Source organism: Pseudomyrmex gracilis, unplaced genomic scaffold (genome assembly GCF_002006095.1).
Source record: "Pseudomyrmex gracilis isolate BER0280 unplaced genomic scaffold, ASM200609v1 scaffold_112, whole genome shotgun sequence".
In the NCBI taxonomy this organism is placed as follows: Eukaryota; Metazoa; Arthropoda; class Insecta; order Hymenoptera; family Formicidae; genus Pseudomyrmex; species Pseudomyrmex gracilis.
Genome location: NW_018020696.1, coordinates 409,741 through 420,956, shown reverse-complemented (window position 1 = coordinate 420,956; position 11,216 = coordinate 409,741). Strand labels below are relative to the sequence as shown.

General features: G+C 41.2%; 1 protein-coding gene across 2 annotated transcripts in view; it reads left to right on the top strand.

The window, feature by feature from the left end:
- Positions 1-300: 300 nt before the first annotated feature.
- The window catches only part of LOC109856276 (probable cation-transporting ATPase 13A3), a 15,928-nt gene continuing 5,012 nt past the window's right edge, over positions 301-11,216 (top strand). Inside the window, exons 1-8 of one of the 2 annotated variants that reach the window (XM_020431354.1) lie at positions 301-863; positions 7,694-7,778; positions 7,904-8,131; positions 8,230-8,354; positions 8,442-8,598; positions 8,890-9,094; positions 9,211-9,549; positions 10,159-11,110. In XM_020431354.1, the coding sequence (XP_020286943.1) occupies positions 845-863; positions 7,694-7,778; positions 7,904-8,131; positions 8,230-8,354; positions 8,442-8,598; positions 8,890-9,094; positions 9,211-9,549; positions 10,159-11,110 (2,110 nt within the window). In that variant the 5' untranslated portion in view covers positions 301-844. Of the gene's footprint in view, positions 864-4,409; positions 6,997-7,693; positions 7,779-7,903; positions 8,132-8,229; positions 8,355-8,441; positions 8,599-8,889; positions 9,095-9,210; positions 9,550-10,158; positions 11,111-11,216 lie in introns of those variants that run through there. The other variant, XM_020431353.1, reaches the window with a different exon arrangement.

Sequence of the window (11,216 nt, the reverse complement as noted above, 5' to 3'; positions counted from 1 at the left end):
CTAGAATTGTTTGTTTTTTTACATTATATAACAAGTTACAATTTTTTACTAAACTAATTGGTTTACAATCCGATGTCCGACCTTTGATTTCTGGCGATCCTCAGTCAATCCGATTTTCTCTTTCACTTACTTTTCAGCGCTATCGGCGCACGTATCTAGATAGTCTGGCGGGCAATTCACGACGATAAGAAGAGAACTTTCGACCGATGGTGGCGGTAAGTACGTATATCGTTTCATGATGGGAAGAGTGATCGGCAACAAGTCTGTTGCGTGCGCGCAGTGTCGTTCGGAGCGTCGGCGCGCACCGTCGTCGCTTTCCCGATCGCACGATCGCGGGATCGCGATCGAACATTACTTGCGCGTTTGTAAGAAAACAAAAAGTCGATCGCGTGCGGCCGACGCTCGACGACGAAACGCGTTTGTCAAGTTAATATCAACGCAATGTGAATCCTCTGATTCTTCGAATTTTGTTTTCTAAAAACTACAAAATAATTTTTAAGACGCACAAACGTCACGTTCCGAAACTTAGGAAAAAAAAAAAAAAAAAAAAAAAAACAACAACTTTCATACTTTAAAAAGGTCTGCATAGTGTAAAAAACCTTGAACTGAGTATTTTAATTCTAAAAAATAAAAATACTTCTATTATTCTGGACCCTTATGGACTTTTTCCTACGAATCTTAGTTTTTTTTTTAACAAACATTTACAGAGTGTAGAGCCATAAGTTGTGAATATAGAAACAGTGTTTTCAAGACAGTTCTGAACAAGAAGCACATCTCGCAGGAAGAAATAGGAGATCACAAAACTCACGTTGCAGTTAAACTTCGGTGTCAAGTGCCGCGTACGATGGATGCAGCAGCGCACGGTAAGCAATATGTTTCTTCAGCGAGTAAAATTGAGAATTGATGATTTATGAAATAAGTTAACAGTTCGAGACGTCTCGTTAAACTAGTTATTAATTTGTTTGCCTTATCGAACGTTCGTTTTCTTCTAATACGTCAAATATACTGTCAGTGAAAAATTTCTTATCAGTTAGATAAAAGACTTTAAGTTTATCATGTAGTAAAATTATATTCATATGTGAGAGAAATGTCTTCTCTGGAAACTAGACTGTGTGTACATTATGCTTTCTTTCGTTTAAATTTTTTTCACTCTTGCTTTTTTCACTCTCACTATTAAAGAAACATGCGTTCATTTATTAGTGACAAAACCGCACAATACCGCAACCACCTGTACGGTTATTGTATCACGTATGTAACAAGTATGATAATGTGACTATTAAAAAATTGTTTAATTACAATTAAGATGCTTCAGTGTTTTTTTACCCGTGTGTAAAATTAGCATAATAATAACAACGCACCTGTGTGTTTTAGTTATCATCATGCACGTTTGAAAAAGTAGTCTATTTTTAAATTATATTAAATTTCGAATGTGTGTTCTTTTTTTTAAAAAAAGCAATGTCATGACAGATGTAAAGTGAACAGATTAGCGGAATATTTAACGCAATTTCTTTAAATTTTAACACAGATCGTTAAAGTTAATAAAAATTGACGCGAAAGATTTACACAAATTTATTTGTATATAAAGTTTATTTTGGACAAGTCCTGTTTTATTCTGGCAACTTTCTTGAAAGTTCTCAGAAACGAAGTGAACTTCACAAAAATCTTGATTGTGACTGATTGTGCAAGATTCGTGTGCACGCACGCATGCGAAACCTACTATATAACCACTAACGCCAAGTTTATTTGACATTTAACATTTTGCCGACGCGTGATGAAGAAAGAGCCATATATTGAAAACATATTAGCACTAAATTAAATGATAATAATTATTACTCATTTACATTAATGTAAATGGGAAGAAAAAAAAATTTGCCACGTAATCTAAAATTAACTCGCAAACGTTCATACAAATTAAAATGTCATTTCTTAATGCGTTTCTCACGTTCGTGTGAGAATCTTGTGAAATCTCCATCAAATATTCAACACAACTTTGTCTTATATTACATAATGTATAACTACTAACAATTCTAAATGCCACAAAAAATCACTGATATTTAAATCAGAAATCTCTAAAATTAATAAAAATAACATATATATTTTTGTTAAACATAATATCTGTCGATGTATCTACATTATTTATACAAAGAAAATAAAATCAAACATTATTTATACAAAAAAAATAAAACCAAAATAATTTAAACGACATGATAAGTTTTTTCAACAATTCCATGATGACAGTTAACGCGTTTAAACAAATTGTACTTGTATTGGACTTTTAAACACAATATACCGGCGTTATTAAGAAATTTGATGTCCACATTGTGACAAATTTTATGTTCACATAATTTTTCTCAAATGTCGAGCCTGAATGATAAATTCAGAGAGAAAGAAAAAGAGAGAGGAGACATTGTCCTCGACCTCTGTACTCGATGTGCTCGTGACTGCTTAGACAAAGGAACTGTTGCTCAATTGCTATTAATGTTCCGCTCGACATTTCGTAGGTAACCTTTTAATTCTGATTAATACATTATTTAAAGCGACAACGCCGATTGTTATCTTTTTTGAGAAGTGCGCTTATATCGCAAAGATATCTTCTCACGTATTTGTTCAGCAAACTGCACATCGTGATAAAAATTCGTTCTTTCTCTCTCTCTTTCTCCTTCCGTCTCTCTCTTTTTCTCTTTCTCGCTGTCTTTAGTCGTTTTACTAATCCAAAAAAATTGATCGAAGCAGCTTATGTCGCGATCGAGACTAACTATAAGCAAGGACGATTTTTCGTGTAGATAAGCGATGAAATAAGACAATGATTTTATCACACCGACTTGCGTAAGTTTTCTGTGGACGTAAATGCGCAAACAATTATTTATCTGCTTCGAAGAAACACATTCACAGTCAGTCGTACGCGGAATATTTTTATAATTATTTATTGTTATCAATTGACATCTAGATATATATTAAAATAGAATAAAAATATATAATGCAATAAAAATGTTTCTGGAAATAGTTTGAAAAATATGAAAAAAATAAAAAACCTTTTATTCAAAACTGTTCCTTATTAAAAAAAAAAAAAAAAAACGTCTACATCGTCAAACGTGACTCGTGTTGAGCGAGTGTTACGCTGCGAACGTTTGTAGCACGTGGCGAGAAAATAAAGGTGCTCATGTACTAAAAATTGATATACATTATCAAGACAGCGATAAGTTAGCTAGAACGAGGTATACGAGTACGCCACACGAGAGTCTCGTCGTTCGATATTTCGACGATGGAACTTCGAGAGACGCGGGGCAACAAGGGGAAAGACTAAAAGGGGAGATTGAAGTATACAACGAGGGGACGAGGTCGAATCAAGGTAGACAGCGAATGCGATTAGGACTTGGAACGACGTATGGTCGTGTAAAGAGACCGTGCTTGCACCCGGAAGTTAAATTACGATAGAAAGGAAAGTGGCCGCCTGAATCGAGATTGTAATTGGCGGCAACGGGACGAGGAAACTCGGTCGTACGTACTGGGACTTGCGAAGAAGTGAGTCATGGTCGGCATCGACGGCGACGTCGACACTCGTCATCGTAATAAGTTGAGCAGCTCATGGGAAGGGGAACTTCAGGTGCGGATGTGCAAAGACGGAAGCCACATAAAAAAAAATTAGAACGACGAGAAATTTACTTGGATGCTTCTGTAACAGTTGGGAAAACAGGAAATCTCAACGTGGCATGAATTTGTTGCCGTAATTGATTAAAAACTGTTTACGAATAAAGAGTTGTTTCCTCGTTGCCATTTCAGTTCTAGAGATTTAATCCCAATATCAATAAAAAAAGCATTGCATTAAATTGTGACCAATTTGTTCGAAGCAATAAGTGTTGCGTCATAGATAATCCCGATGTAAATAACAATAGATATAGTTGTTTCATAAAGTCAAGAAATGATATGTCACGAAAGATCAACAATATATCCGGAGCGATAAAGATTGAGCGATAAACTCTCGCAAAATGTAAGTCACATTTATTTTGCAATAGATTTTTTATTAAATCGCGCAGTCTATAATCTCTCACAGTTTTACGTAATCGAAAACGCTCTGCCGCTCTACAAACGACACGATATGTTTTTTTTTTTTATGTACGACGACGGTATTTAGCCATCAAGTAAGTTGATCGCGCGGTCAATTTTTTGCTGAGAAAATGAACACACGCAAGAGTTAGAGATAAAACTTTATCTCTAACCGGTGTCTGTAAACCGGGATTGACCGTGTTTTTTTGTGTCATGCGCAAATTAACGAAGACAGTCGGACGGTCATTAATGCTCGGTTGCGGCATCTACGTACGTTGAACCCTCTCTCGAGGTTCGATTTCTATATACCCGTCAGCAGAGCGCCTCTTCTAGGCACGTTCCTGCAGTTAGAGCTTGCCACAGCTCAGGGCGCAAGTCTTCCTCGTCGGTCGGTCGCCGTGCCAAGCAAGCAATTTATTCGATTCGCTCGCTTTCAGAGGTTGGTCGTCATCCGTGGCAAGTGAAACCCGGCTAAACATCGCGCTCTTTAATCTCGCGTGTTTCATCGCGCGTGTTGAACAGTGTGAGAATTCGTCTCCCGGTGGAAGTCCGATCGTTCGACGGAGCGACTCGTCAGCAATTACGAGCGGATCGCCGCTGCCGCAGTGATCAGAGCTCCGGACGGAATCAGCGATTTCGAAGCTGAACTCCGAAAGCAGAACGGCGCGCTGCGCCGCCATCTTAGCGCGAACACGTTTTTGCGAATTGTCTTCGCAACAGCTGCGAATCGCAGGGAAACCTGTCGCGGGGTTTGTCAGATGCAGAACGAACGTTCGGGGCTAAAGGATCTCTTAATTTAAGAGTGGTGGATAATCACCACGCGAATGAGTGCCGTGCCGAAGAAACCCCCGCTCGCAAAGTGACTTCTCGCAGGAGAGTGGCTTTTTCTTTTCCGTTTCCTAATTTGCGGGTGACCGGCATTGAGACGTATCACTGCGCACCAGCGGCGACGTATATTACCGGCACTATGAGTAAGATGCTAGACACAAACTATCGCACCGTGTTCTCTGTACTTAGAAGTCCCGAGGAGGGTGAAGAGTTTAAACGAATCATCTGAAAGAATCGCGCGAAAAAAATATATAAGGAGAGAGAGTCATCGTTTCACTCGCGGGGACGATTTGTGTGTTTTAAAAGTGTGAAATCTTTGCTCGGTGCCTGAAAAAAAATATTTGTTTCTTTGTGTCTTTATCATCGAAGTCTCTCGTTTTTGAAAAAAAAACGCGAGACATCGTGACGTAATCGTAAAGGCTATTAATAGATTCCGTGTTGATTCGTGGAATCTTAAAACGCACTATCTTCCGTAACGTGGCGCAACTTTTTCCTCGTATCGATCGGTTCGATCGGGAAGAGAACGACGTTTCGGACTAACTCGCTCACGTCAATCGACACCGAGCGTGTGTTAAGCTTAAACTCTAATTAAAAAGTAATTACTGTCTTTTTTCCTCGAAAGACAAATTGTTGTGTGCTACAAAGAACGAGAGAAGAGTCTTTAGCGTGGTGCGCGTGTGCAAAAAAAACTCCGTCTGTGAATAATCAACAACTCTCTCTTCTGCCGATCGAGACGTCCCGACGGCAACCCCGGATACTCCTATAACCCGTAATGTATTTGCGATCGCGCCCAGGAGCAGCACAAGGGAGGTACGAGCATACAAGAGAGGCGGTAAAAGCTGGTGCAGCGGCCGCGTGCGGTCGCAGAGTGCCCGGATCGTCGTCATCAAGGGCTAAAGGCGGGACGAAGGCGAACCGTCACCGCGATCACGCGTTAGCACCGCAGCCGCAACCGCGGCCGTTACGAGGCGGCTCCGCAGACAGGGGCGTTTCGGACCTGTCGGTGTGCTCGAAACGCGGAATGAGCGAGAGTGAACGAGCTGTTATCACGCCACGAATCGGCTGGCGAAAACTCACCGATCCCGGCGACTGACACGACGAATTCAGGAAGCCGAGAGCAGGTCCGAAGCGATAGCACCAGCTACCGCCGCTACTCGCTACTCGTCAGCATTCACGTTCATCTCCCGCCGCACTTTTGACGATCGTAGTCGGTCCATTGTGGCACAGCTGCTGCGAGACGGCTCCTAGGACCGCTACGTTTACATCATCATCATCATCGTCATCGTCATCGTTGTTGTCGTACCGTCTGTGCCAGTTCGATGCCGGCCAGATGCCGGAATACGCGCTGCCGAGACCCGCTGCGAGAACCTTGAAGAGGGATCCCGAAATGGCGGGCAATCGGTGTCGGTAGCAGACGGGGTTAACGTCCCGAAGAAGCACAAAACTGTTTTCAAAACGGCACCGCGCCTCGTCGTACCTCGCACCACACATACCGACCCCGTCTTCGGCATCTCTTTCTCCTTTCCTCTTCTCTTACATCCCAGCTGAACTTTTCATTCACGCCGAGTGACGGAACTTTGTCGCATATCCGGAAGCGGCCTCGAGAAGCGGCCACGCGGACAATAATATAATTTATTAGATATTAAGGCTAGTGCTATATATATCATGTAATAGTGAGAGGACAACAGATATATATATATATGTGTATATATATATATATATATAAATACGGGAAGCGGGTTGAGGGAAAATTCTAACAGAAAGTTTGTAAATCGTCACGACGATTGTTTTTCCCCGGTCAAGGACGATAAAGAAAGAAAGACAGAAAGAGAGAGAGAGAGAGAGAGAGAGAAAATACAAAATAACAAACGCAAAGAATAAACAATCAACTCAGAAAGGGGAAACGTCATTAGTTCGAGAGTCGTTTTCATCAGTCGTACTTTGATTTCTTCTCATCACACATCCGGTTGAATCCGCGTTCTTTCGAGAGAGCTTCGAGAATGCCACCTACGCCGAGCAAGTTAAATCTGAGCTTCGCCAGAAACGCTTACAGCGTCTTTGGCGGCCGGAACACGACCACCGCGAATGAGCACCAGCGTGAGCAAAAGACGGAACTGCTGGAAGGTAAGTTACGACGAGAAGAGAAAACTCGCTCGCGGCTATTTACAGTAGGATCTTAAGGAACAATTCAACTGTTCTTCATTTATTTATTCGCCACGTTCCCATCGTGTAAAAAATTCGAATTTGACCTTTTCCATGATTTCGAGAGTGGCTGGCTCCTTTTGCTTCAGCGCTCAAATCTTCTTTCTATCTCGCTTGATTTTACTTCACTTGTTTGGCTGTCAAGCGAGAAATTTCAACAGACAATTATTGAAAAAGATAAACAAATTCTCGTCTTATTTTTCTGCAGTAAATCAATTTTTTTGTTTGTTTCCCCAAGTTGCACAACAGTGTTTTTCTCGCTGACAAAGTCATTCCGCGGTTGTTGATGTATTAAAAACAAACGTTTGCCGTTAGAACAAACGCGTTATTTTATTTTATATCGCGCCTATTATATCGCCATTATCATTGGCGATATCTGCGCACTTTCTATTTTTCGCGGATTCAATAATTTGACGCGGTCGCAACTATTAAAGACCGATAGACACAACGCGTTACATTACCGAATGTACGTACATAAAACCTCCTTTGACAACCAACTTGTATACGGAATGCGGAGAAAGCGTCAGTCTATTGAAATCCGCGATTGGAGAACGAACGTTCGTGCGTCGCGATCGGCGAATGGCTATTTGTTACAACACTTTCGACGGTATCGTTTCAGGTACCAAAGCTAACGGTCTTTTGCATCTGAAGAATGGCGTGGACTACATCAATCCCGGCGAAGAAGATCAGATGGAAATTTACGGGTAAGACTGCTCGCATCCAATTACGCCATTATGATCGAAAACGATCTTCTTCGAGCGCAATCTGTTGAAATAATCTGCTCATTTTTCCGCTCATTGTTTTGTTTTGTTTTGTTTTTTTTTTACAGGTACAGCAGAAGTCGCATGCAAGTCGTTATCACCTGGATCTTTATTGTCCTCAGTTTAGGTACTTTGAGATTGATCTTCCACTGGGTACCGTACTTCATGCTACGTTGCACGCATTTCAAGTGTCCTTTGGACAAGGCGGAAACCGTTTTGCTGATCGAAAAGTTTCAGGGAAAGCACACGAGTTATTACGTGAAGAAACTAAAGGTTTTAACCGCTCAGGAAGTTGTGTTAGTACTTCTTTCTTTTTTTGATTTATTTGAAGATACAAAGTCGACGTTATAACGCGATATTCGATTTGAGTTAATGGCTGTTTTTTGTTCAACAGTAATAAGTCATTCAACGAAGAATCTTTGATCGACGAACCGTGGGACGGTACTGTGGTGACCACAAAAGAGGAGAAAGAAACCAACCCGATGCTGTCTGTGCATCTTTGCGGCGGTCAGTTCAAAAGTGAGTGATGAATTATCGTTAGTAGTAAACTGTATACGTGTGCGTTTCAAATATAGAACGTGATTAACGGGCACGAGATATTTCTAGATGTATCGTCTATAACTTTCTTCAACTGCAAGAAACTGACCTACGTCTGGGATCCGGAGAGATCGGAATTCTTGAAACTGCGCGGTCTCGATACCGACATTCTGACGTCCACGTTGCATCAGGCGCAAGGTCTCACTTCCCAGGAGCAGTACATGAGGTGAACACGTCATTCATCTTATCGTTCGTTTTTTTTTCTCTCAATCAAAAGAAGCGTCACGCGATACATCAATTCTAAGCAATTCGCGCGCAAAAAAAAAAGAGACTAATTGATATCAGGCTGCTGAGTTGAAACCCTGATGAAAGTGAGTTGAAATGTTCGCGAAACGTCGGTATAAAAATGACACCAACGCGGTTAACAAACTCGAAAAACATATTCTTTGAATATTAATACATCGCATCAAATGTAAAAAAAAACTAATTGGTTGATTCGCGTGATAATGTTCAACAGGCGTAATGTCTACGGCAACAATGAGATCGTGATACCAGTGAAGAGCGTGCTCACGTTGCTCTGTCTAGAGGTGCTCAATCCGTTTTACGTCTTCCAACTGTTCAGCTTTTGTCTTTGGTTCGCGGACGACTATTATTACTACGCCATGGTTATTTTCTTGATGTCGGGCGCCGGAATTGTGATGGCAGTTAACCAAACCCGATGGGTGAGTCATAATTCGTCTATATATATGTTTCCCGCGCGTGTTCTGTTCCAAGAGATACTTGTCTTGCGATCAATCACAATTTAAAATCGTGTCTAATTTAATCTTGCTCTTCTCAGAACCAGCGTAACCTGCGCTCGACCGTTCATTCGTCTGACGTCGCCACGGTCATGCGAGATCGCACGACCGGTGAAACCGCGACGGTGCCGGCCGAACAATTGGTTCCCGGCGACATTCTGGTTATTCCGTCTCACGGGTGCTTGATGCCATGCGACGCTGTGCTACTTACCGGCAATTGTATTCTCAATGAGTCGATGCTAACCGGGGAATCCGTACCCGTTACGAAAACCCCAATTCCTTCCTCCAACGATGTGATATATAATACCAAAGAACATGCCAGACACACGCTCTTTTGCGGCACCAGAGTTATTCAAACTAGATACTACGGCAGCGAGAAGGTAAGTTTATCTTTGAATTTTCAATGTATAATACGAGAGGCGATTGTTGAAGTATCCGAAGTTGTTGTCATTGACAAGTTTTATCCTACAGAAGTGTTGCCAAACGTTGGCTCATTATCACTCAGTTGTGCGACAGTTTGCCAAGGTAAACGTCCTCAGTGATTTTTATAAATATGAGAGCTCTTACTTTAACTGTTGCAATGGCCAACATTTTGGCTCCGCAAGTTGGGCTTTGAATTGCTGTCTTATTCGCTGCCAGTGTTTCGTGCGATTTTTATTTATTTTAGAAATTTTGAAAAACGATCATTAGAAGAAAATTTTCGACAATGAGGTCATCGATGCTGTAAATAAATACCTATTTTGAAGAACTCGAGAAATCGTAAAAATGGTACAAGTGCTTTCCGAGAAGCGCTAGCCGATATACAGATTAGTCGAGATAGAAGACGACTATATTGAATAATAAATAAATTTCAATCCGATTAATTGATGTTTGTTCTTTTGTTTCGGATACTCTCTTATCAATTGCGCTTCGTATTGTGTTTTCTATATAGATATTTTTTTTTTTTTTACAATTGTAAATACGCGCAAATTGTGTGTTTGATAACGTAGGTGTTGGCAGTGATCATCAGAACAGGCTTCAACACCAGCAAAGGCGGCCTTGTGCGATCCATAATGTATCCCCCTCCCGTGGATTTCAAGTTCGAACAGGATTCGTACAAGTTTGTCATATTATTAGCATGCATAGCAAGCATCGGTGTCATTTATACTATTATTACAAAAGCTATGAGAGGCGTTCAGACCGGTCACATTGCTCTGGAAGCATTAGATCTCATTACTATTGTAGTACCGCCGGCACTGCCGGCTGCTATGACGGTAGGACGCCTAGTGGCTCAACGTAGATTAGAGAAAAAGAAGATATATTGCACCAGTCCGAGAACGATCAACGTATCGGGATCTATTGATTGCGTTTGCTTCGATAAAACTGGAACGCTGACCGAAGACGGTTTGGACATGTGGGGCGTGGTGACAGTTTCAGATAAAAAGTTTCAGTTGCCAGTTAAGGATATTACTAGTTTGCCGCTGTCAGAAGTCCTTATCGGGATGGTTACGTGCCACGGAATCACTATAATCGATAATCAGTTGGTGGGAGATCCGCTCGATCTAAAAATGTTCGAATCCACCGGTTGGACGCTCGAGGAACCTGACGTTTCTGACACATCGAAATTTTCGATGCTCTTTCCGACAATCGTTAAACCGTCGAGAAATTCTAAGCTACTGAAAAAACTGCCCAACGACTGCGGTACATTGAGCCGACAAACTTCCGTGTCTTCCGATGTGGCCGATAATATATCTCTCAACAATCTGCACGACGCCGCGTTTGGTGATTCCGCGACAGAATTGGGCGAACAGACGTTGGAAATAGGCATTGTTCGTCAGTTCCCGTTTACGTCAACTCTTCAGAGAATGAGCGTAATTACCAGGACATTGGGCGCGAATCATTACGACCTGTATTGCAAAGGCAGTCCGGAGATGATTCTTAGTCTTTCAAAAGCAGAATCCAGTGAGTAAATCATTGTCATTTATTTTCTTTTTTAGTATTTTTTATCATATTCTCTTTATTTATATATTTATATTATTGTATATTATCTTTATTTATATATCTATAT